The 27996-nt window shown below is 36.5% G+C and overlaps 1 protein-coding gene across 1 annotated transcript; it reads right to left on the bottom strand.

The window, feature by feature from the left end:
* Positions 1 to 5: 5 nt before the first annotated feature.
* On the bottom strand, positions 6 to 27749 carry usp53b (ubiquitin specific peptidase 53b; the record flags this gene model as incomplete). The annotated part of the gene is made up of 16 exons (XM_079422062.1): positions 27567 to 27749; positions 27007 to 27099; positions 25496 to 25630; positions 21961 to 22074; positions 21666 to 21748; positions 21269 to 21374; positions 20281 to 20427; positions 15739 to 15888; positions 13349 to 13517; positions 10659 to 10769; positions 10410 to 10532; positions 6355 to 7006; positions 6210 to 6274; positions 3525 to 3591; positions 558 to 1366; positions 6 to 82 (listed from the first exon to the last, which is right to left on the bottom strand). The coding sequence occupies exons 1-16, from the start codon at positions 27741 to 27743 to the stop codon at positions 6 to 8; spliced, it is 3078 nt and encodes a 1025-aa protein (XP_079278188.1). The 5' UTR covers positions 27744 to 27749.
* Positions 27750 to 27996: the final 247 nt, after the last annotated feature.

Genomic DNA, 27996 nt, shown 5'->3' with positions numbered 1-27996 from the left:
AACTTTCACAAATATCCATGTTCATCTAGGCCTTTTGAAGTGACAGGGTGCCATTTAGCAGTGGGCTTATTGTTGCTATTGCCTGGAAAGGATAATTTAATTTAGTTAAGCTACTAACTACAGTTAGTAAGTTATTAAATACATACATTACTGTTCAAAAGTTTGAGATCAGAAAGATGTAAAGAAATCAACTCGTATTCAGAAAGAAAACAAAAGTGATGTGTTACAAACGTAACATTAAAATGTACACATTTTAAATAAATGCTGTTGTTTTGCATTTTGTAATCAAAGAACACTGAAAAAATATATTACAGTTTTCACAAAAATATTATGCAGCACAAACATTTGAATAAATATTTCCTGAGCACCAAATCAGCATTTTAGAATGATTTCTGACAGATCGTGTGACACTGAAGACCGGAGTAATAGCTGCTTAAAATTTAGCTTTAAAATGTAACATTTAAAAAACATCTTACTGACCCAAACTTTTGAATGGTAGTTGCAATGTAATAATATATCAACAACTTATTGAACAGATCAGCTAAGCTTTAACATACCAGGGTCAGGCTTATTTTTGGCACGCTCAGATTGGCTCTCTATGCGGCTTGAGTGTCCTGTGTCTCTCCCGTCCTTGACAGATCCTCTCGGCTCAGGCATGGAGAGGACCAACGGCCTCTGGTGGTGATACTTCAGTCTGTAGGTGTCTGTCATACAATTATCCACAGAGAAATAAGTAGTCAGTGCCACTCCAGATCCTGGAGACACTGAAGCAGACGGCTTATCCCAACCACAAGATCTTTCTTCAGGCTCGCTGGACATCTGCTCCCCTTTCTTCTGGTCAGAACCCGATTTTGAGCTCACATCTGATGAGCTTGGGCATGTGCCGTTGACTTCCATCCGCCTGTGTACTGCGGTGGTGTGCGATGATGGAATGCCACGACCGGAGGCTCTGAAAGCTGTCTGTGATGGCTCCTGTAAAATTCTGGGACGGAAGGGTGGAGTCTTTATCTCGATGGGCCGCTGTGCATGCTTGGAGTAAGTTGGCATCGATGGAGCTATGGCTGATTCTTCCCTTGGCTGCAACAGGTAACTGTGGTTAGGACCCGGTGATTCGTGTGGAGTGACTTCACTGGTGCTGGAACGATAAGCGCTGTCTTCCTGCTCTGAAAGAGGGTTAGTGAGTTCATCAGAACTGTTATACTCTGAACTGCTGATCTTGCCCAGGCGGTGCAGTAGGGGGCTTTCTGGGTTGTGGTGCCATCGCATGGAAACTTCCTGTTGCTCTGCTTGAAGTTCACCAGTCGATGGGTCTTTCTCTGCATTGCCCCCTTTCTTAGCACCACAGGATGAGTATCTCAGCTTCCTTCTGTGAAGCATGAACACATGTAATTAAATGTCACCTTTAGAAGACAACATTTCACAGCATTTAACATCTTCATCTCCACTCATCAAGTTTCTCCACCTTTACCTTAGTTTGTAAAGCCAAACTAATAAAACAAAAACCAGTTCACCAAAATGGGCTGTTGTACACTTGATCTATAGACTTCTGCTGTAAAGCAGTCAGTGGCATATAGTTGTCCATGATAAATAAAAGGACAAATTATTTGCATATCTAGTTTAAAACAAATGCACTCTTGCATTAATGGTGGATTCATATGGTTCATAAAAACATAAAAAAAATTAAAAAAAAGAATTATGTAATGACAAAGTGTTGTATAAGTCATGTGGTATAACCATCAAGTTTTCAAATATCTTAAAGCTGCAGTCCGTAAGTTTGCCTCTTTGTTGCCATCTCAGTTTGAAAACCTGGAATTGCAGTTGCTTGTGAAATTATCTTCCAGTGCGGATGAATCTAATGTTTTGAGGAGTATGTGTGGCAGTCAGTCACGTACCGGTGTGGATGTTTACTGTACTTCGCAGTCACATATTCTAACCTACGTCTTGGAATATATGACCCAAATAAAAATGTTCATCATATATTGCCATCTGAACAAGTAACAAGTCTGCCACGTTTGTTCTGACCAACTGAGGAAAAAAGCATTACAATAAATCGCAAATTATTATTATTGTTATACTTTACTCTCAAATTATTAATGTTAACAACATCAGCATTGTGTGACAATAAGAATAGTGTGTATCAGTGTGTAGATTTCAATTTCTGTACGGTCTAATCTAATCGTCATGCCATTCGAATTTCATATTAAGAAATTCTTTTAACACAAAAAGCAAATTATGCTCCCTTCGAACTGGTTTTCTTTAAAATACAAATCTTGTGCAATCCCAGGCTATCTGTAATCAGAAGCACATTTAAAACTGGAATATAATTTCATTTTATTCACGTGATTCATAAACACATAATCCTTTCTGCATTACAATGCGCCATCATGCTATATTTCATCCTTCTAGCTGCTGTGAGAAAAGGCTAAACGATCTGCCACCTGCAGGATCCTCACATGCGATAGCCATGGGACACCTTCTTTATGTTTACAGACATGACGTAATGACGAAATGCCATGCTCGAATTTCCAGCAAAAACCTACCTGTACCACACAAATTAGAAAATATTATTTATAAGCTAACCGTTGTGAATCGGGCTAAAGTAAAGCGATACTTTTGAACACTGGCTGGTTATGTACTTGCTCAAATATTGATTTCGGATAATTTTTGACCAAAAAAGTTACGGACTGCCACTTTAAGTTTACAAAATGTTATGTTTTTCATTGTTATGGGGCGGTCACACTAGTTTTAGGGCACACAAAATTGTTTTGGACACTTTAGTGGTAGTGATATGACGTCATGCTCTGCTGTGTATTTTTTTTTATTCAAAATATAACAAATGATAAATAGTATTCTACTGGTCACACTTCTTTACATAATACAAATTCACAAATCAGAATTCACCAAAATTAAACTATGGAACACAACAAAATGCAAAACATCTTTACAAGAGGTTATGTTTCCGGTCTCCAGCATTTGTATGCGTATGAATAGAGGTCAATGGAACCAAAATTATGGTATGACTGCCCCTTTAGTCAAGACACAAAACTTTGATTTGGTGGCAAATATTCAAAATATTTTTAAAACATACTTAATGGAGCAGTTTTGTTAAGATATTTATATAAATTTCCTTTAATATGATAGGCCATATCACCTTTACTTTTTAATTGGGTGCCCCTAAAACATTTATAAATTTTAATTAATTAATTAGAAACATCACAGTGTATTCAAATAACTGTAGGAATTGCATTTTTAATGCATTTATGAATAAATGAATAGATATAACACAAATTGATCATCACATAATTGACCTATATGCATAGATGTCAAGAACATTATTGTTTGCTTGGTAATCAACCACATTTTTTACTTGTATTGAACGTTTTTTTAAATTTTGTTTATATATTCATATAATTGTTTTCTTTGATATTCCCGAAAGCAAATTGTGATTGAAATATCACCATGAAATGCTGTTATAAATGTGAATTGCAACATATTTGCAGTGTAAAGACAAAGCCTGTAAATACCTTGAACTTGGGCTGCCTTTCATGAGATGGTCTGAGTTCTTTCCCTGAATTTTAACCAAATGTTTACCTGAGGGAACAAATGTGCAATAATTTATTTCATGAGACATTAAACAACAGACAATAAATCCTAAAAGGTGAATTTTTTCATCTCTGCCATGGGTGTGTAGCGACAGAGGAAAAGAACTGCCAAAATCCTCCTAGCTGGATCGCAGTGGGCACAGACACACTCACTAGGACACATCCTACTCACTTATTTATAAATAGACAGACTATTCATCTCTTTCCTGCCAACCTGCTGAGCTCCATGTGAGGATAAAGCCACAGGATACAACACGTGCTCTAACTAAGTCAAAGATTTGGCCATCAATAAGCTTACAGAATACATTTTACACTTTTACAATGATGTTTTTGCATTTTTTACATTTACAGTGCTCTTGTATTTCAGTCTTTGCGTGCTGTCCTGCTGGCTTCTTGTGCTTTTCTCTTTACTAAGAAGGGGCTTTAAAATTCCATGACTTCTGGGAAACCAAGATGGTTCTTAAATAGTACATGTGGATTTGAAGGACTAGGAGCTACCTGCCACACAAGACTACCACACGAGCCTGATCGACCACAGTGCAATTTCAAATGATAAAGAATTCGTTTTTATCTCTTTTCTGCCTTCATCTTTGTGTTCCAATGCAATATATAGCAGTCTTTAATGGGGCAAAGTGTTTTAAATGTTAAGCTGCTTCTGTCTCTTGCAAAGTAGAAGAAGGAGAGAGAGGGGATTTTCTCATTTTTTGGCATGCTTCTATGTGCTACCATGGAATTAGTGAGAATTACAGCTGCGTAAAATCACAAAGTATACAAAAACACGACAAAACTGTAGATGATTCAGTCTTTTGGAACAACTCCAAATGCCTGTCTCTCTTTTGGGGTTTGATGGAGCTTGATTTCATATGTAGCTTAAACTAAAACAGACACAATGAGATGCCACACATGACCTGAAATGCTCATTCTGTGAATGAGATATGTATTTTGTAAAAAAAACAAAAAAATTTACAGAATGAGCATGATATGGTGATTCATGAAATAGAATTTACAAGTGCATTTTGTAACGTTACACTTGGTGCCTCTTTCTACACTAATTTAGAAATGCTAATTACTAAATTACAAAGCAAAGAAAATAAAATAGCTGTTTTTTGGGCATTTTACCACTTTTTATGACAGAAAGAAAAGAGGCAGAAAGGACAGGACCCAGAAATCATAGACTAGATTCAAACCAACCTCTCCTTGTCACGAATCTGGTCTATGAACTTCAATTCATTCACCACCAGAGGTCACCCGCTCACCACATGGGCTCTTGCACTACATTACTGTTGCACTTCACCATCGGACTACAATTCCCATCATCCATTGCACTGACTACACACACAGCTGATTGCACTAATCACACAGCTGATTCCCATACCACGCCTTACTTAAACCATGGACTTCCTCTTCCTCTCTACCGAGTATTGTTTAGTGTTTATCACAGTCTTTGCTGATAGCTACTTTACGGAGCCTTTCTTAGTATCTTAGTCTTGCCAAGCCTGTTTACCTGTGTTTTGATTATTGCTCTTGTGTTTTTGGATTGCCCTTTCGTCTTGCCTTTCAGACTCTGTTTGCCCCTGTTTGGATTACTGCTCGTGTTATCGGATTACCCCTACTGTCACACCCATTGGATATTGTTCGCCGATTGACGACCCACACATGCTCTCGGAACACTCTTGTGTCTTGCCCTCAACATATCTGTCAACTGATGTTTGACCCTGCCTGTGTTTGACCATGTTTTGGAATTAAAGCTTGCAAATGGATCCGTACGCTTCATGTCTTGTTGGCTCCGTTACACTCCTATATGACCACCAAAGCTCAACATCGCTAAAGAATATGGGCTACTGGCTGGGCCATGACTTTTTTTTTTTTTTTAAATCTTAAAGCAAATTAATACACAAATATTATACTTTGGACCAACTTAAAAATATATATACTCAAATTACAGGCAAATGTATTAGTTTTCTCAAAAGTATTAGTATTCTCACATTATGTGTATAATTTGGTTCAAACACACATTTTTTATTTAATGTTAATCAAAACTATTTATTTTCCCAAAGACAAAAACATTCATACAAAGTAAAAAGATTATTTATTATATAGACCACATACTTGATTAATGGGTGTCCTCTGAATAAAAAGGCTAAAACAGGTCTAGTCATTCGATTAATGTGTTGTAAATGATAAAATGTTCTTGCTTCAGGCTAAAATACAAGTCCTCTATCCATAATATTGCTTTCTCCAGTGAAAAAGTAATCTTGTCTGAATAGTAAGAAAAATATGCACAGATGAAATAATATCTTGGTAGCTTTTGATGTGAGAGGACAACAGGGGATGGAATTTTTTTCACTGGATGATTTCGGACTGGTATTTTAGCCAGTACAAGTTAAAAAACTTTAATGATGTATGTGTTTCTCACAAACATGCAGTTTATCATTTAACAAGATGTTAATTGATGGACTGGAGTCATGTGGATTACTAATGGATTATTGTGATGTTTTTATCAGCTTTTTAAACTCTCATTATGATAGAATGATTTGCTTTTAGGCAAATTGAACAAAACAGGTTTAAACCAGAAACCACGTGGCATGGCATATGATTAATACTCACTGTGGTACAGCGGAGAACGCACTGCCTCCATTTTTGAGTCACCTTGGTTATTATGGCCTTGATCCCTGAGGAAATACAACACTGAATCAAGAACAAGGAATCCAAAGGACAAATCACACACCTATCATTACTTAATTTCTCCTACCTGAGGTGCTGTGCATCTTGACTGAGTCTGAGCTCTTTGCCTGTGAAGTTCTCAACACCTGGAGAGTCAGGATTGGTGGAACCACTGCTCAACCTATCACTGCTCTCATATCCTGATTCTGTCCTCTGAATCATCCAGTTATCACTCCGCTGTGCTACATTTGCTCCACCTTTAGGCCTCGTCACAATCGTCTGTCGCTGAGACTCCTGGGAGCTTTGACTTTCAGTCTCCAAACGTGAGTCATCTTCATAAATAGTCATCAGACCTTTTTGTTTTTCCTTCATCAGTCCTCTCTCGTGGCCAAAGCGACGGACACATCGAGGGCTCCCACGCTGCTGCTGACGCCGCTCTAGTTCGCTCAGCACGCTGTCTACATTCAGAACCTCTCGCACTGGTCTCCATGATGGCTTGGATTTGCTACGCTCTGGGAGACTTGTAGACCCACGATGGCAGAGGGATGGTGAATCAACGTGACGACTGGAGCCAGTGGCCATTCCCTGGTTTGAGCGGGTGGACTCCTGGGGTGATACACGAGGATGTACTGAAGAATGCTCAGGTCGAGAGACTCGTGAGGGAAGAGTTCTCTGTCTCTGGTCAGAATGAAACCTTGGCCCATTCTCAGGGGGAGAAGATGATCGAGGATATGTCATATCTAAAAAATAAATAAATAATAATAAAAATATTATTTAATTTGTAAGTAATTAAAATGATATACACAAATATACAATGGCCCAAAATTTAGAAATGTCTTAAATAACAGAATTTAATTTAATGAATGATTGCCAAAAAAAGGGATATAAGTCAAATTTTAAAGAAACTGATGCATTGTTCAAAATTAAGACACAATATGCGGTTGTCATTTTTTGTGACACTTGAGGAGATTAGACTTTGATTAGAATTTAGACATAGAGGTGTGTGTGTGTGTGTGTGTGTGCCTGTTTATGTGGTTTATGAGGACACAAATTTGTATAATGACATGGGTATGACAGAGGTATTACAATATGAAGGTGGTTTATGAGGACACTGCCTATGTCCCCGTAATTCAAAAGGCTTAAAAAACATACTAAATGGTGTTTTTTTTTTTTATCTAAAAATGCACAAATTCTCCTGTGAGGGCTAAGTTTAGGTGTAGGGTTGGTGTAGGGCAATAGCACACACAGTTTGTTCAGTATAAAAACCATTACGCCTATGGAGAGTCCCTAAACCACAAAAACCAACGTGCGTGCGTGTATCGCAGTTGTGGCCTTATGGTTAGAGAGTTGGACTCGTAATCCAAAGGTTGCGGGTTCGAGTCTCGGGCCGGCAGGGATTGTAGGTGGGGTGAGTGAATGTCCAGCGCTCTCTCCACCCTCAATACCACGACTGAGGTGCCCTTGAGCAAGGCACCCAACCCCCAAATGCTCCCTGGGCGCCGCAGCATAAATGGCTGCCCACTGCTCCGGGTGTGTGTTCACGGTGTGTGTGCGTGTTCACTGCTGTGTGTGTGTGTGCACGTTGGATGGGTTAAATGCAGAGCACGAATTCCGAGTATGGGTCACCATACTTGGCAGTATGTCACTTCACTTCATATATATATATATATATATATATATATATATATATATATATATAGAAACAAATCACCTTGGCACCCGTTAATTTTCTAAGTAACAGATTAAAATGACATCTTTGGAAAAAAATCACTTTTTGCATATGCCACTGGGTTTGATATTTTCTCATCTAATGTAAATCTTCACGTTTTAATGTTTAAAGGGTTTTTGGGAACACCGTCAATATAAACAATTGATTCATGTTGTTTCTAATTATTTAAATACACATTAATGATGTTAGATAATATGCAATACAGTAATATGTACAAATTTAGTCAACATTAGTTAAAGCACTAACTGAAATTAATAGCAATGAGCAATACATTTGTGAAAGTAGTTATTAATTTTTGTTAATTTTTTATTAATTAACATGAACTACAGTTCATTTCATTAATCATTCTTTGTTTAGTTGATGTTGACTAATGTAGTTATCAAATTGAACCTTACTCTACAGCGTTGCCAAAAAAAAAAAATAACTATATGAAATACACTCAGTCTTTTTCATAAGTGTCAGAGTTGTGTTCTGTTTTTAGCTTATTTTCAGTCATTGCTGTCTTCCTGACTACCTGATTTCATTAATAAGTTTCTATGGTTTAATCGTTTCATCAGTATTTTCGTTCAGCTGTTGCTTAATTATTTCCTTGTTTATTTTAGTATTTATATGCCTGTGTTTATTCTCTTAGATGTGGTTTCTCATTAACGCTTACGTTCAGTTTGGTGTACTAGCCTTCTGTTAATAAAGTCTGTTCATCTTCATGTTCCTGCAAACACCACTGTAGTGAGTGGGGCGGGGCCGAGAGCTGTGGGAACGGAGCGAGGCCGGTGGAGTTTATGATAATGAACGACACCTGCACCACTCACCGGTCTCGAGTCCCACGGAGGAGCTCCGGAATGATAAAAGGAGGAGTAATGACAGTGGAAGACGAGAGAGGACCAGGCCTGGACTTTATTTTGTGTTTTGTGTGCGGCAGTCGTCCGTGAGGGGCTGCCGCTTTACTTTTGTGTTTGTTTATTTTATTATTAAACTGTTTAAATGTTTGTCGGTTCCCGCCTCCTTCTTCCCGATCTATGAACTTTGTTACAACCACATTTAGCCAAAGTGTGACAATAAGTTCATGCTGATTTTAACATGAATTTTAAGCCTCTTTGAACAAGCAGGCTTTTAGCAGGCTATTTAATAGGACAGATGGTTTGCTGTTAGTTTGGAGGTTAGCCAGTACTCAAACTTTTTTCCTGTGTGTAAGTTGCCTTTAGAAGCTCCGTCTGTCAGAGCAAGCACCCACAACTGAAAATAGAAAAGTTGAATCATGATCAGCACAGCTGATTCTATGTTTTCAGACTCCCACAACTATATCTGTAAGCTGCAATCTCAACTAAATAAACTGGCTGTATATGCTGGCTCATGAGCCAAAGTAAAATCTTATGACGAAAGAGATTCACCAACAAAATTCTTCATCGCAATGATTCATCATTCATTCTTTGTAATTACAATTCATTCATTGTGGGGCAGTCCTGGCCTAATGGATAGAGAGTTGGACATGTAACCCAAAGAAGGTCATGGGTTGGAGTCTCAGGTCCGGAAGGAATTGTCGGTGGGGGGAGTGAATAACCAGCGCTCTCTCCACCTTCAATACCACGACTGAGGTGAGACCCTTGAGCAAGGCACCGAACCCCCAACTGCTCCCCGGGTGCTGCAGCATTGGTTGTCCACTGCTCCGGGTGTGTGTTCACTACTGTGTGTGTGCACTTGGATGGGTTAAATGCAGAGCACAAATTCCAAGTATTGGGCACACGTCACTTCACTTCATTGTAAATTTCAAATGTTTCATTCATTTACTTATTTAATGGTTAATTGGGATTTCTGTGGAGTCAATTCAATTGTGGATAATATTTGCATAAAAAAATGTAGCAATATAAAAATGTGATATTATCAAATGTCTGAATTTATTAACAACATCAACATCTGAAATATTACAAATATTTTTATACTGTCTCAAATATGAAACCTCATTTCAGAGACATGAAGTAGCAAAAAAACACAGGACTATAGTACCAAACTAAAAGTCTAAAATCGGCTTATGCTAAAAGGCTCTAGTGCTCATGAAAAGGTTTAGCAGTTCTGTTTTGGCCTGTGGATGATGTCTCATGTCTGATGCATATTACCAGTGGAAACCGTATTACTTGTGTGACACACAAATCTCCATGAATTACAAATTGCAAAAACTGCAAGGTAAAATGAATGAGTGAAGCATGGTCTATACTATAAGATTAAAGTCTAAATATCTTATAAGCACATTAGTAAAAAGGTACAATTATTGTATGACACATATTCTGTATGAATCATCATTGGAACTGCTATTTTGTTGTATTTATTTAATAGAAAAATACAACAGACACTACAAAGGCTACTGTGCACAGGATAATTCATTTTAGAATTAATAACTCAAATATTTTTTATTAACATACCTTTGTGTTGGAGAGAGTCTGATCTTCGGTAGCTTCTTTCACTCTCTCTTCTCTGTCCTCCTCGGTGAGAAAAATCTCTGGAAGACTCTCGGAACCTGCTGGGACTTTCTGGAAGCACTTTAACTGGGACATTGAAAAGGGAGAATTTTTTTGTGACTTTCGTCAAATCATTATGTTGCAATTTCTCCAAACATTTCATGGAAGCATAAAATATTGTGTGGACATGAACAACTAATCATGATAACTTACACCGATTGGTTGAAGACTGCATTGTTTTGTGGGATCCCTGATTTGTTCGTTGGGAACCAGCACTCATATCTCTCACACTGTCCAGTTTCTTAGAGCCTGGCAGCTGAGTATCTGCCAACGAGAACAAGAGACAGAGAAAGAGGTAAACCTACATCAAATTAGACTTTATATATTCTAACTCTGCATTACTGTCTCTACTCACAGTTGTATCATCTCTCTACTACTGTCTCTACTGTGTGTACATGCCAATGTTCTGAATTTTTTTTTTTTTTTTAAAGATTGACTCTTCCTCTTCCTTTTCTTATATGGAATACAAAAGAAAGAAAGAAAGAATTACGAGTTTGAAATGGTGCAATGATTTCTGGACTTTTGACTGGTGTAATCTTGCAACAACAACCTTCATCCATAGTACATGATGCAAGGGACATAAAACGTGATTATTACCATGTTGCACTATATTTTAATGCTATCTATCATACTGCTGTAGACCGACATCTTTTAATGCATTTTCACAGTAAGACTTTTATAAATTGATTCTGTGTCTCATCCAGTGGACACTGAGTTAAGTAATCAAATAAGGCAGTGCAATATGTAACTTAACAAACAGCTTTGAGTAGAAGCCTCCGAAACTACATTACATCTCTGCTGTGTCTGCAAACGTCTGCTGGGAGAGAGAGAGAGGACAAACTTGCTTATTATGTGCTTATATAGGGCACGCAGTGAGCCACCCCAGATGTTTGAAGAGGGAAAAAACAAGCACATGGATTACCGCATTCCCCATAGATGAAGAGCAAAGTGGATCTGCCACTGTACACACATAAAAATTGTATAATAAATCAAACAAATAGGAAATAATAATCCAGTTAGACTAAAACCATCAAAACAAAATAATATAAACTTTGTTGGATTTAAATCAAAATCAATCATAATATAATCTTTCTTGAAGAGAACAATAGAATTAAAATAAAAAAAAGAAAAGGAAAATGACCATGAAATACTGTATTTATATAATCTTGACCTGACTGCAAAACAATGAAAAAAAGACTGCAGACTAAAAAAAAGGCAGTTTATTTATAACAATAGATACATTTAATGACAAAACTAATATTAACTAATCAAAACATGAAACATGCCCTTGAGAACACAACACACCAATAATAATACAATGATAATAAAATGAATACTTTATTTAACTTTTTTTGAATTCTAGCTTACTTTTTGCTATATAATGTTTGGCTTTTTGCCACTTTTTGTAGAGCTTAGCACAAGCTCTACACATAGGAACATGTGCGTGTCTCTTATGAACAACTGAAAAATAGTGGTGTTGCTCTTAAATAGTACTGTCTAAAAGTCTTTGTTAAATATATTAAGCATACAAAAAAAAAAAGACCACAACAAATTTTAATGACCAGTTTCATTGATGTTCTCTTTTTCACTAGAGACAAAAACATTATTTTCAAAACCAAACTTTCTTAGGTAATGTTGTTGTCAAGCCCATCATGTAATGCCAGTGAAAACTTAGCAACTTTGATGAAATCATGGCAGCGTGAGCAGTCTATAACTACCGCGAAAGCATCTGTGTTCTGCTCAGCAGAAGTGTTGCCAGCTCAGTCTAAAGTACAGAACTCAGCAGAGACTGCAGGAACAAGCTGGCGCAGATCCACATTAAACATCCTTCCAAAAGCACCAGAGGAACAAATCCAGGAAACACATTTAGACATTTCACAGTCTACAAACGACTGAGCAACTACCAAGAAAACACAAAGGTCCAGCAGAGGAGAGAAGTTATCGAGTGGACAAATTGCTGCACAACTGCAATAGTTACCCACATACAACACTGCTCCGTGTTGCATGGCACTGTTGTCAGCTATTGACACAAACAGTATCAAATCAATTAAGCTTACAGGACAAAAGAAAAGAAATGCAAGCACTACTTACAGATATTCATGGAAAAATAAGAATGCTTTCCCATTCCAATAGGACTAGGTGAAAATGACAGCCTGGGGAGAATATCCATTTAGCACACGAGTCAGAGTAAAGCAAGAAAGGAAGATAGAATGGAGGGAAAATTCAGTAGAAGGGACAAGAGAATAACAGTGCAATGCAGAGGCCAGAGGGAAAGGATTAGGATAGACAGAAAGAGAGAGAGAGAGATAAAGTGAAAGGCAGTGAGAGAAAGCGCGCGTGGGTGATAATCCCTGTCCTCGGTAGAGTTCAGAAACCCGCACAGAAATCAACTCATCCACCTGCAAATGCTTGCTGCAAAACTGGGATTTGTGCTCAAGGTCACAAATAGAGTATAGCAATGAATAAAAGCGCATTTTGCATAACTCTCAGGGCCCATTGAAAGTTGGTCTGTACCTAATTTCCATACAAGAGATCATTCATAATAATAATTGTAAAAAATATTATGTAGTTTCATATCATCTCATATACTGTTCTTGGATACAACAGCTTAATGATTTGAGAGAAAAAAACACTTGATTGATTCATTTATTTTTCTATTATTAATTTTGGGGAAAAAAAAACCTCATGCTGACATGATGCTGCGTTCAACGGATTCAAATTTTAAGTAGATTAAATATTTAAAAAGGTTACACCCAAGCCACACAGCTAAAATCACTATGTACACTATGTACTATGTAGACATTTTGGTTTATCTCATACACTGTTAAGCAAGGCAGTTTTACCTGTCCCCTTCCCATTGAGGGGGGAGCTATAACGGGACCACATGGTGGTCTGTCTAGGGGCATCCTCATTGGACACTGCAGTACCATCTGGGTTGGCGTAGAACAAGAGGAGTGGCTGGAAGTGGCCTCGAATACATTTAGATGCCACATCTTTCCACTTGGAGCCAATCTAGATACAAAATATTAGACACAAAAATATGTCAGTGAACACCAAGAGTTCAAATTTCTCAGAGCATATGATGACCTACTTTCAGCATATGATGACCTACTTTTTTAAAGTTTTTTAAATGTGCATCTGCAACCATAGTCCAATGCAAAATGGAAACCAGAGACTCTTAAATCAGAGTCATATTTAAACATTTAATTATTATTCACACTAGCACTAATAACATCTGGCTTTACTAGTCAGGAAATCCAAAAAGTCATTTTAATGAGGTGAGTGTGCTAAATAAGGATTATGTCAGACACTGTTATCTGCTCGGCCCTGTTCCAAAGGATAGTGAATAGAGATATGTCATCTATGACGTCCAAGTGGTGTCCAGAGAGAATACAGTAAAATTGCATTCAAAGATTCTGTAATTGGAATAGTTTGTGATGTACACTTGGTCTGTTGAAGAGAGAATGACTCCATCCTCCATGGGAAGGTGCCACTTTTAAATTTGCTAAATAATCTTAATAGTACTGCATGAGTGCCTGACTCACTGGGGCTCAGGCCAGAAAGCAGACTGGCTTAAGTCTGCTAGCTCCATTGACACAGCACATAAATCACATCACATAGAGACTGTGTTTGCTCTAACTATTAACTCTGCACTTATCTTAACTTATTCAATCTGCACCTCAGTTTGTCTAATTACTTCAACTAAAAATAGATGTATTAACATATCTCACTCCACTTTTATACAGAGTAAAAGTAAAAACTTAATACAGCATTATAAAAATGTATGGTAGACACTATACTGACTACTAACTACTAAAAGAGGTGCTAGATGTAGTTTCTAAACCACTTCTCATTTGTTTGTTTTTTCATTTCCCACTTCCCATTGTCCCTATTGAACCACTTAACAGTTATTAATTCCTGCATCAATAAATCATAACTGTATACTTGTGAATGTATTATTTTCATTCCTGTTTGGTTGCACTTTGATTTACAGTATGTGCACTTGCAGTGTCGTTAACCATGAAAGTACTAAGTTATATAAGGTAACTACATTGAAGTTAACATGGTTTAACATACCTAAATACTAAATCCATGCTTCTGTGGGGGATGGATTATTCAGTATAGCTTGTGCTAACTAAAATCTGGAACTCATTTCCCAGGTCCCTCTATAGTATTATTCAATTGTTGTTCATTTCCTGCACTATATCAATTGTAAAGTGTCCTTGCGCTATGGAAAGGTACTATATAATTATGTAAACATCTTCTTCTTTTACTTTCTGCACTTTGGATTCTCCTTTAGAAAACAGTCATCCAACTCCAGAAAAGTCCATTCAATAATTACTATAACTGTGACAATAAATGTAAATAATTAAAAGTCATAGTTGTATTTGTTATAACAATTCAAATGGACTTCGATAGAGAAGACCACCCGTCAGTGCTGGAAGAATCTGTTGGATAATTTTAGATTGAGATATTTTTTTACTATTACATTATATTCCAAATAACATATACAGTGGTACTGTAAATACCAAAGTGAGTGACAGTCAAATTGTGAAAGGTCTCCCTGCAGCAAGCTACAGTTAACTGACATGATCAAAGAAAAAATGGTGGAATCTCATGGATCAACCCGTGTTTGAACCTACAATCTAAGAACCAACACATTCAAGGAGGAAATGTCAATCAATTTATGAACTATTTCACTCTTACGGTATGTGCAGATATGTATGTGTGTGTGTGTGTGTAATAATAATACTATTATTGTTAGAAATTGCAACAATATAAAAATAGAAATATAATACATTTATGCATTTAAAATTTTAATTAAACATTAAATAAACAATAATATCCTAGCCAGAGGAGAACTGGCCCCCCGACTGAGCCTGGTTTCTCCCAAGGTTTTTTTTTCTCCATTCTGTCACCGATGCAGTTTTGGTTCCTTGCCGCTGTCGCCTCTGGCTTGCTCAGTTGGGGACACTTAATTTCTAGTGATTATTGCCAATTTGATTTCACAGATACTATTTAAACTAAACTGAGCTAGACGATGACATCTCTTAATTCAATAATGAAATGCCTTTAACTGAAAATTTTATGTTTAATCTTATTATTATACATTACTGACACTCTATCCTCCAATCTGATACTGATAAGTGCTTAGACACAATCTGTATTGTTAAAAGCGTTATATAAATAAAGGTGACTTGACTTGACTTGTGTGTGTGTGCTTGTTAAATACCTCTTTCACGGTTGCATCATCAAAAAAGATCCATTTGGAAGACTTGCTGTGAAAAGCGAATGCTAGGTAATGTCGACTAGAGTAACAGATCATTCCCACCAGGTGAAGATCTCTCTTCTTGGCATTTTCATCAGTGACTCTGTAGAACAGCTGAAGAATAAATAGAGAGAACAGTCAAACTGACATTTAAAACTCATGGTGAGGATAAGGAAAGACTGGAGATATTTTGAAGCATTGTGATTCACAATGTGACACATTTAGTCTACTGATATATTGCAGTAGACTAAATGTGACACATTTAGTCTACTGCAATATATCAGTCCCATCTGAAGACTGTAATCTCTCAAAATCAAAATAAAAGGGTAAACTGCCTCTAGCTCAAGGAGTTCAAGCCGATGTACAGGAGGTTTTGTCATAGTGTGCCAAGGTTCATGATGTCTCCTCTGGTGCAGTGACCTAGACATTATGTGATATTGGCCTGCAGCACTCATATGACTGCTGAGGAGGAAACTGAGGTCTAACAGAGTGGAGTCTGGTTGGCTTTAGCAACACATACTTGCAAGCAGCCATGTGGCATTTGAATTCAACATTTGATATTTATGCATGTACAGTGAGGCCACAAAGCTGAATTGAATTTCCATTCCAAGTTAAATTTAACAATTTATTAAGGTTTTGAAAAATGTAAACAAAGTAACAAATTTTGTGCAAAAAAATATATATGCCAAGGAAAAAAACAATATGCAATGGCCACAAATTAAGAATTAATTCCCACAATTTATTAATTCAGTCCAACTGTGGCCTTGTTGTATTAATTCTTTCCAGAACTTTAGTTAAATGGCCATGGTGTGGCCACTATCTAGTGAAGTTCCAAACGTAGGTTTGGGAGGAGCCTAATTGTGTGGCCATTCAACAGAGACTACACTCTCATCACTGGGCATCACTGGGATTTCACTTCGCTGGTTTGAATCCTATCTCACCGGTAGATCCTTCAGGGTGGCCTGGGGAGGGGAGGTATCCAAACCACATCAACTGGTCACTGGAGTTACTCAGGGATCGGTTCTTGGACCCCTCCTCTTCCCCACATACACTACATCGCTGGGTCCCATCATACATGCACATGGCTTCTCCTATCACTGCTATGCCGATAACACGCAGCTCTATCTCTCTTTTCAACCAGATGACCCAACGGTAGCTGCACAGATCTCAGGCTGCCTGGCGGACATCTCGGCGTGGATGAAAGAACATCACCTACAGCTCAACCTGGCAAAGACGGAACTTCTGGTCTTCCCTGCCACTCCGACTCTATGGCATGACTTCACGATTCAGTTAGGCTCATCAATGATTACCCCATCAACTTCGGTCAGAAATCTTGGTGTAATCTTTGATGACCAACTGACCTTCAAAGAGCACATTACAAAGACTGCTCGATCCTGCAGGTTTGCACTACACAACATCAGAAAGATCAGGCCCTTTCTGACAGAGCATGCTACGCAACTTCTTGTCTAGGCCCTTGTTGTTTCTAGACTGGACTACTGCAATGCTCTTCTGGCTGGTCTGCCACCAAACACAATCAAACCTCTACAAATGATTCAGAATGCAGCGGCACGACTGATCTTCAACGAGCCCAAAAGAGCGCATGTTACACCTCTCTTCATCTCCTTGCACTGGCTACCAGTGGCAGCTCGCATCCAGTTCAAGACACTGATGCTTGCGTACAGAACCACCACAGGCTCAGCACCCTCCTACTTCCACTCACTATTACGAACCTACATCCCCTCCAGAAGTTTGAGATCTGCTAGTGAGCGACGCCTTGTGGTACCATCACAGAGAGGCTCAAAATCACTCTCCAGAACATTCTCGTTCACCATTCCTGGCTGGTGGAATAATCTTCCCACCCCTATCCGGAACGCTGCATCCCTGGTAATCTTCAAGCAACAACTGAAAACTCAAACTCATCGCAGTACTTGACTTCATCCTAAACTCAAAAAAAAAAAAAAAAACTTTCCCTCTATCTTTCTCTCCGCTTACTAGCTTGTACTTATTTGAACAATGACTGAGACTTGGTGTTACGAGCACCTCCTCTGTCTGATTGCCTCTTCAAGATTAATCGCTTGTTGTACTCCCCAATTGTAAGTCGCTTTGGATAAAAGCGTCTGCCAAATGACTAAATGTAAATGTAATCATTCAGTCCTGTCCATCCCGTCCCAGCGATGATTCTTCCGGCATCCCTCCGCCTTCCCTTCACCGACCTCTATATCCTTCATTTCTCCTTCACACAACATAACCATTGGGGGGGGGGGGGGGGGGGGGGGGGGGGGGGTTATCATTTGGTTTGACTTGACATCAAGCCAAGTTTGTTTAACATTTTCTGGAGGACTGAATAGGACGGTGAATTCATGGAACTAAGTGATGTTATATAAACAAATTTCAGGAGGAGCACGCACAGATAATTAAGATGGCCAGCTAATCATTAGTGATTACACTATCCAATCTCCTATAAATAACCAAGTACGTCCTACCTCCATTATCTCGACTTTCAGCATCCCTCCACTACTCCGACTCCACACCTTTAGCCCGTTCTACCCCCGCACGGGCCAAACACCGAGCTCGGACCCCTTTTATCATGTGCAGACTCCATACTTTTTAAACATTCTCAAAACATGCTGCATCCAACTTGTGGAGCAAGTTATTTTAGTATCACTGATATACTATAGTGGCGTTTAATATTTTTTATTAGATTTGATTTTTTTATATTTTCTGTTTTCATTTAAATTTTAAAGTTTGAGTAATTTTGTAGTGTGTGTTTGTCATTTTATTATTTTTTTTTAAATGTCTATAATTTTTTTATATTTTTATTTTAAGTTTTAGTTTTCTTTTAGTCTGAGTTATTGGTAACACTTTACAATAAGGTGTCATTTGTTAACATTAGTTAGTGTATTAACTAATATGAACAATATTGATGTATGATCAATACATTTATTACACTTTTTATTCATCTTTGTTAACGTTAGTTAAAAAATAGTCGTTCATTGTTAGTTGTTAGTGTTCATAGTGCATTATCTAATGTTAACAAACACAACTTGAGATTTTAGTAATGGATTAGTAAATGCTGAAATTAACATTAACTGAGATTAAAAAATGCTGTAGAAGTATTGTTCATTCTTAATTCATGTTAACTAATGTTGTTAACTAATGTTAACTAATGAACCTTATTGTAAAGTGTTATCGAGTTATTTTAGTACAGTACTTCAACTTATAAATGAAACTGAGAAATGTTGCCTTGGAAAATAGCTGAAATAAAATAAGTTTAAGTTTTTTTATGTTTTATTTCATTTCAGTCAATGTTAATTTTATTTCAAACGTGATTTTTTTAATGGTTTCATTTTTTTTAGTTCATCTAATCACAAACATTTAAAGCATTTAAACATTTTTAAACAAATTAGAAAAATTCAAACACATTTTTACCAAACGTTTGAGACTTTTGAACACTCTACAGTTATTGTTCCAGACACTATAAGGTTTACCCTGGTAAAAATTGTAATACATGTTTATTTTTGGACTGGTATATATGCCAGTCTCCCTACATGTTGTTAAATGAATGTTTTGATTTAATAAGCAACACAGAACATGACACACAATCATTAAATACACTATACTGCCAAAAGTATTGGATCACCCCCTTCTAATGAACATGTTTGACTACTTTAGTAATTTCTATGGAGTACAAATCTTAATGTTTAAGCATATAATGATATTCTACAGAATTGTTTGCTTCTAATTTTATAGAAACAGTTTGGACAGGACCCTTTTCTATTCTAACATGACAGTGCCTCTGTGTATAAGGCATGGTTCAAAAAGACATGATTGATTCAGTCAGTGTGGAAGAACTTGACTGGTCTGCAGAAAGCCAAGTCCTGATCCCATCTGAACACCTCTGGTGTGACTTTAAATGCAGACCTTGAGCCAAAAACTTATCACCAAACACCAATGACTTGTATAGACACTATTAGGACAAAAGTGTTGGGACACATAGACGGAACATAGACGGAAACATAATTCATGTATTTAAAAATTGTATTTCCATCTCTGTTGCAACAGTTTTGGACGTGTCTAAAATGACAGTACCCTTATGTACAAGTCATTGGTGTTTGGTGATGAGTTTTTGGCTCAAGGTCTGCATATAAAGTCACACCAGAGGTGTTCGGCTGGGATCAGGACTTGGCTTTCTGCAGACCAGTCAAGTTCTTCCACACTGACTGAATCAATCATGTCTTTTTGAACCGTGTCTTATACACAGAGGCACTGTCATGTTAGAATAGAAAAGGGTCCTGTCCAAACTGTTGCTATAAAATTAGAAGCATACAATTCTGTAGAATATCATTATATGCTTTGATTTGTAGTAATAAAAATTACTAAAGTAGTCAAACGTGTTCATTAGATAATACTTTTGGCAATATACTGTATATACTGAACAATAAAAACTGATCCTGAATAAAAATGAATGGAGACAGCTAGAGTTGTGCAGAGAGATTTGACCCTCACCCCCGAGAGATTGAGGTTTGGGCCCAGAGAGCGGATGACATCTTCAGTGAGGTCAGATTGTTCAGCGTCCCACACAAAGCCAATGGTGACGATCTCTGGGCAGTTCATCAGCACACGGCGGATTTTGATACTCTGCCCACAGTTACTCTGCAATGCACAGATCAAATTACACTGAGCAAAATGTCAAACAAAGGCATACTGATGCAGCATATAATAATAATACTGCTTTATTTGTATACAGCCTATCAAGGCTGGAAAAAAGTGCATATAGGAAAAAAAACATGAACAGAGGTTAATTACAGTAATTAAGTCAAATCGAAACACTATGTGATGAAAATAATGGATAGAGCACTAGGGGTGCAGTTATGATTTACATAAACAATATATATTTTTTAATCTATTTCTCTTCTGAAGACCTTTGAGAAATATATCCAGGTTTAACACTTTTACTACAGTTGCCTGAAGAGACAAGAGGTTAACAGTGGCTTGACATGATATTTATAAGTGCTAGAGTGACGCAACTAAAGCTTCAGGTCATTTCTGATACACTGATGGAATGGACCGCTCTTTCAGGGATATAAGATTATCTGTGTGATCTGTGCACAACTGAAATAAACTATATAAGAAGCCTCTGCTGAACAATATTTTAAATTTGACAGCTGTCAGTCTGAGAAGAAGCAAGAGCTACTGTGCATATACAGTAGATCTCATCATATAACTTATTTAGGACTAATAATTAAGAAGTATTAATATAATGTCCATAAAGAGAATATATGTAAAAACATTAATTTAAGGTATGTTTTTATTTGACTTTCTTTGGTTTGGTCTTTGCTTTGAAGTTATCAGACCTGACAAGTAGCCTATGGGTCAAATGCTAGTAAGCAACATTATTACTATTTTCAATTTTAGAAAAATAAGACAGTAAACTCAAATATGTCAGAATCTGATGTACATGCAACAAGTTAAAATGAAAGAAAAGCTGATATACAGGGCAGTTGCGGAGATCTCCAATGGTGTTGGCTGCCTGCAGCAGTTCACCAAACATGTCTGAACGCAGTCTGTCTGTCTTCTCCAAGATTCGCTCAACTTGTTGACTGACAAAAAAGCAAAGAGCACAAAGAGGATCATTTGTTTCACTGAACCACTCCAGGTAGTAGACATATTGTACTGCCGACCTCTATTCCACTTTGTTCAAATTAAACTGTAATCCTTCAATGTAAACAGTTCTGTTTTCTGAGAAGCTTTCAGACACTATATCTGTCCCTTCAAAAGAATGCATGGATGGTTAAAATGGGTCAGTTGCATTCGTACACTGACACATTCATAAAAGCATATACAATATTACTTAGAGTAGATTATCACTTACAGTAGATTATTTCACTCACCATAGGGCCGTGGAGGACACATAGTGCACAAGCTCAGTAAAGGGAAGAGGGTCTGATGATGCTCCACAACTACGACAAACAAACTACAGAGGGAAAGAAACTTCTGTGAGGGTGAGGCGAGGTCTAACCATATCAACAAATAATACAGAAATCTGCCATTGTAATGGATTGCCTTGGAATGACTTCATGTCTCAAAAACTAACACAGAAAACACTGAGAATAAACGGTTATTTCAAGCAGTAGTTGAGTAAGTTTAGTGAAAATGGAAAAAGAAGGGAAAACAACATCATAGTACCTGCTCATAGAGAGTCATGGCAAACTTCTGGTGGGTGATGCATGATTTGGAAGTACAAATTTCTGTGGCTGAATCAGAAACCAGGTGCATGTGTATCCTTTCTAAAATGTTCTCCTGTCTCCCATAGTTCACAAAACAGATGCAAAAAGAAAGCAAAAAGGAAAGAAAGATCAATGATAAATCAGACTATTGACACAGTTATTCTTAGTGCTAGCCTTAAACGTCTTCATGTTATTTTTGAAAAATCATTGTTATTATTAGAGACATCAACCTAACACAAAGTAGGTCAAACAACACAAAACAGCTACTTAAAATAAAGCACATTAATGGCACCAAACGGATTAAATTATTCAAAGCAAAGAAAGAAATAGTGAACAATTATATTTGATTGCTCAAAAAAATCAAGCAAATTGACTGTGTTTTAATAAAAATATTTTACAACACTGTTACCATAAGAAATAGGTAATAAAGACAATATATATACATTCTAATTAGGCCTTTCACCATGTGACCCTGGACCACAAAACCATAAGTGGTCATAAGTGTCAATTTTTGAATAATCGGAAAGCTGAATAAATAAGCTCTCCATTGATGTATGGTTTGTTAGGATTGGACAATATTTGGGTGAGATACAACTATTTGAACATCTGGAATCGGAGAAAATCTAAATATTAAGAAAATCACTTTTAAAATTGTCCAAATGAAGTTCTTAGCAATGCATATTACTAATCAAAAATTAAGTTTTGATATATTTATGGTAGGAAATTTACAAAATATCTTCATGGAACATGATCTTTACTTAATATCCTAATGATTGTTGGCATAAAAGAAAAATTGATCATTTTGATCCATACAATGTATTTTTGGTTATCGCTACAAATCTACCTTAGCGACTTAAGACTGGTTTTGTGATCCAGGGTCACATATAGCTTTTCAAGATTTTTACCACACAAGAGTCAAGCTAGAAAGGCCTTAAATGGATAGTTCACCCAACAATTTGAATTGTCATCATTTACTTACCCCCATGTCATTCTAAACCTGTATACATTTTTTTTCTTTTAAGGAACATTTTTTTCCCATAGTGGACTTAACTGACTTTCAAAATATCTTGTTTTGTGTCCCACAGAAACAAAAAGAATGTCAGCACAGGTTTGGAACAATATGATAGTGAGTAAATAATGACATCATTTTCATTTTTTTGGTGAACTATATTTAATTCTGCTGTGCAGCTTTTACTAAAAAATGCAAACATTTAGGCAGAGCCCAGACACTGCAGAGCTCATGAAATCTGGCTTACACCCCTGCACAGTCCACACAACTGTTTGTGATGGTCACAAGTGAACGTCATTTGGATCCTGATCAAATGAGATCAGCTGACACAGTGATGATGTATAAACCACTTTAACCTTTCCACTTTCCACCGCGCTCTTCTTCCACCGCGGAAATGAAATAATGTGCCTCCCGCACACAAAAATTAGTTGGGAAGCCATTTGATTGAATGCCGCCAGTAAAAGGGAAAGAATAGCAATGCTCGGGCAAACCGCTATAGAGCTGATTTTACGACAGAGTTAGAACCAGTGAATGCGGTTTACAGGTTTCATAGAAAGAGTGCGCTCAACGCGAGAGACAACGCAAATGCAATGACATGTGAAATAAAACGTCCTCATGTATTAAAGAAGAGTGGCTTGATTAAGTGCTGGAAATAACGGAGGATGGGTAACATACTCTGAGACATACGGTCACACACAAGAGTATTGTACAAACTGTACTTCATAATGATGTTAAGACAGCTATAGAAGAATTCATATGTTCACGTTTTTTATATATATTTAACTTACAGATCTCAGCTTAAGTTTCGCTTCAGTTTGTATTCTATTCTATTCTATTCTATCAGTTTAAATAGTATGTTTTGATAATATATTATGTTAGGGCTATATTATAAACCTGATAAATAATTGACCTTGTTTTTGAGTCTTTGAGTCTCTTGCTCATCAAGGCTGTATTCATTTTAAAAAATGCAGAAAAAACAGTGATATAGGGAAATATTATTGCTATTTCTAATATTGGTTTCCTATTTTAATACCTATACTTTAAAATAGCATTTATTCCTGTGATCAAAGCTGAATTTTCAGCATCATTACTCCAGTCTTCAGTGTCCCATAATCCTTCAGAAATCAGTCTAATATGCTGATTTATTATCAGCGTTGAAACTGTTGTGCTGCTTCATATTTTTTTTTGGAACCTGTGTTACTTTTTTCTTTGATTCTTTGATTAATAAAAAGTAGAAATAGAAATATTTTTTAACAATAGAAATCTTTACTATCAATTTTATCCATTTAACACATCCTTGCTGAATAAAATTTATTTAACTTTCTTTAAACTTTTTTAAAGTATCTTTGAATAGTTTATATTGTAACACTGTTCTTTTTAACTTTTTATTTTTTTTAAATATCACAGGTCCCAAAAATACAATATATATATATATATATGTATATATATATATACATTTTTTACAAATAAACAAAAAAGCAGTACAACTGTTTCCAACATTGATTAAAAATCAGCATATTAGAAGGATTTCTAAAGGATCATGTGACACTGAAAATACTGCTTTGCTTCACAGGAATTAATTAAATTAGTATATTATAAAAGTATATTAAAATAGAAAACATTTATTTTAAATTGCTATAATATTTAACAATATTATTTTGTTAAATAATATTCAGTATTTCTTATCAAATAGATACAGCCTTGATGAGCATAAGAAACTTATTTAAAAAACTTTATTGATCCAAACCTTTGAACTGCAGTTTATTGTACAGTAAAAATGTTTTCTCAGGTAACCTAAAATGTACATCATTTAGTTACTTCACGGGTCAAATCAAATATAAATAGCACATTGAAGTTAAAAGTTACACACTTTTTTGTGTGCATGCTGTACAGATCTGGTATAAAGAATGCTTTTGCTCAGGTGCCCGAAATGTCCGCCCAATAGACAAAAGTTTTGCTCAGCAAGAAACAAAATTAGAGGGAACATTGCTCCCACGGGTCCTTAAATTTGATACAACTAAACTGAAGAGTTTTTAAGGCCTTAGACAGCTGTAAATACATTAAATGGTATAAGAAATATTTTTTTTCAAATTTCCTTTTTTAATAATTCTGCAGGTACCATGTAAATAGTAAAATAAAACTCTTTCCTTAATATCCATTGATATTTGTGTATTGAACATTTTTTGATTGACATTTATGGTCTTTATTTTATTTGGGCAAGTTAAATTAATTTTCGGGCTACCAAAATCTGAAGAGTACCTGCCCGAAGGGCTACCAGGTATTTTGAAATTTTGGGAGCCCTGATATAACTCCAGTTTTAATAAAAGCTTACTGGCCTTAGAAACCAGACACGGGCATTAGCCTTAAATAAGGTCTAAACTTCAGTAGTCTCTCCTTTGCACCACAGCTAAATAAAAAGTACATTGAAATTCTACATTTACATATACAATATGCATATAAATGTGTTCTCTGAGGTCAAACATACAAAACACTCTGCTGCATCATCCATAAGGCCCAGCTGGAAGCGCTGCTCATCTTTAAAGGTCTCAGCCAGAGCATGACGCAAGGTATCTGACGGCAGAGCCCGCTCTCGACTCTGCTGGAACTGACAGAAGATGCTCTATGAAAAGAAACAATGCAATAATCCTCACATACAAACTCAGCAATGCAGTATACACAATTCAGAAATGCAATATGTTTCCTTGAGAAACAGTTTTGAAATGTTGTAACTTTGGTTGTGTCTCAGAACCCAGTAAGCCCAGACTCACAGTTTGTTAAGTGTCTTCAAGAACAGCTTTATAGACAGACAACATCCTAAGTGCATAACTAATTTCAGATGTTTTTCATTGGAAGAATCTTCATTAAGAGTCACTGACAAACAGCACATTGTCTTAGTAACTAAGATAATTTAAGTCTAACAATAAGTAAAAAAAATAAATAAAAATAAAAATGTAAAACGCATCAATATTGGGTGGCATAATATATTTTAAACTACTTTCTATGCCTTTTAGTTCTGAATGAATTATATTGTTTCTTATATCCACCATTTTGAATAAAAACATTTTAAAGAGCTTGTCACAAAGCAGTATAGGATATTTTTATCCATAAACGTTACATGCTATGCTTTGGTTGAAATAAGATCTTTAAGTTGCCAAGAAATCAAAATAGACAATTATATTGACTTATTTTTATGGAATATTGCAGTGTTTATTATAAATTATTCATCTATGCCCATATGTGACCCTGGACCACAAAACCAGTCAAAAGTGTTGAGATTTTGAGATTTCTACATCATCTGAAAGCTGATAAATAATCGTTCCATTGATGTATGGATTGTTATGATAGGACAATATTTGGCCGAGATACAACTATTAGAAAATCTGGAATCTGAGGGTGCAAAAAAATCTAAATATTGAGAAGTTCTTATCAATACATATTACTAATCAAAAATTAAGATTTGATATATATACAGTAGGAAATTGACTAAATATCTTCATGGAACCTGATCTTTACTTAATATCCTAATGAGTTTTGGCATAAAAGAAAAATTGATAATTTTGACCCATACAACGTATTTTTGGCTATTGCTACAAATATACCCCAGCGACTTAAGACTGCTTTTGTGGTCCAGGGTCACATATATATATTTTTTTTCAATTCATGTGTCCTCATAATCTGACGTGCATACCGGTACAAGGGCTAGTCAATAATCTAGTAATATGTCACTCACATGAGAACACAGCAATTAGTAAATGACAACACTCCAGTTATCTAATCAATTCAAGATGGACAAAATCTGTGTTCAGCATAACATTTTCGCAAATTTGAGAAGTTGTTTCACTTGTATATACTGTACATCACATTTTCTATTGCATACAAACTTAGTAACTATAAATTTGCCATTCACAATTTGAAATAATTTTCATATCATAAGCACAGAAATTCAAACAATGAAGCCTACTAGGTTTTGAGAGATTTGAGCCTTCATGTGTATACCTTTAAAGCACAGAAAATACAGGCATCACCCAAGCAGAAATGGCCAGAGAGCTGTCGTAGGCTCCTCCTGAAGATGTCAAGCTGCCAAAGAACCTGTAAGAAGCATGTCTTTAGTTTGCATAAAATCAGCCTGCCATAGTGTGACATGTTGAATCATTTTGCACCCTTAATGAAAATTATATATAAACTTTTACAAATAAAGTCTCCAAAAGTGTTTTTTCATAGCGATTCCATAGAAGAACCTTTTGTGATTCACCAAAGAACCTATCAGTGAACAGTTCTTAAAAGAATCATTTGTCTTAGTGTGAAGAACATTTTAAAAATCTAAAGAACTTTTACTATATGTGCAGTAGGTTTCAAGGATGCTAAAAGTTCTTCAGGGAACCACAGAAGCCAATAAAGAACCATTATTTTTTTTTGAGCAAGGTGCACCATTTCCTATAACATCTGTGAGTATTTGAAACTTTGTCTTGCATTAGCATTACACAGAATATTTCACATTCACTATTTGCGAAATCCCACACCTGCACGTTATCAATATTTACCAGAACATCACTCACCTGCACAGCACTGTTGAGGAAGCAGCTGTTCTGGCCTGGCTCATTAAGAAGACCTTTGGTCAAAGCGAGAGAGATCATACTGCCCGGCTGGTAGGACTTGCCCAGCCCTGTCCCACTCCAGGCACTTGTACCAGCCATGTTGCCTCCAGGCTTTTTAAATAGTTTGACCCATGCCATGAGGTTGGAGCCTGGCCCTCTCCAGCAAACAACCAGAGTCAATTACTGAAGCAACTTGTGGTTGATGCATCTGTTTTAGGCAACATCAGTTCTCAGCAGTCCCTGTACCTGGCAGAGAAGACCAACTTCACACTGCCCCACAAAAAGAGCCAAATACACTGCACTGGATTTTTTTTCGATGTGCAGGATTTGACAGCACACCATTTGGATATAAGGAACCATTCAAAACAGTAGCTCTTTATTAAGTGTGAAC

This window comes from Barbus barbus, assembly GCF_936440315.1.
Source record: "Barbus barbus genome assembly, chromosome: 7".
In the NCBI taxonomy this organism is placed as follows: domain Eukaryota; kingdom Metazoa; phylum Chordata; class Actinopteri; order Cypriniformes; family Cyprinidae; genus Barbus; species Barbus barbus.
The sequence above is the reverse complement of the archived record's forward strand: the minus strand, read 5'-3'. Positions and strand labels throughout refer to the sequence as shown.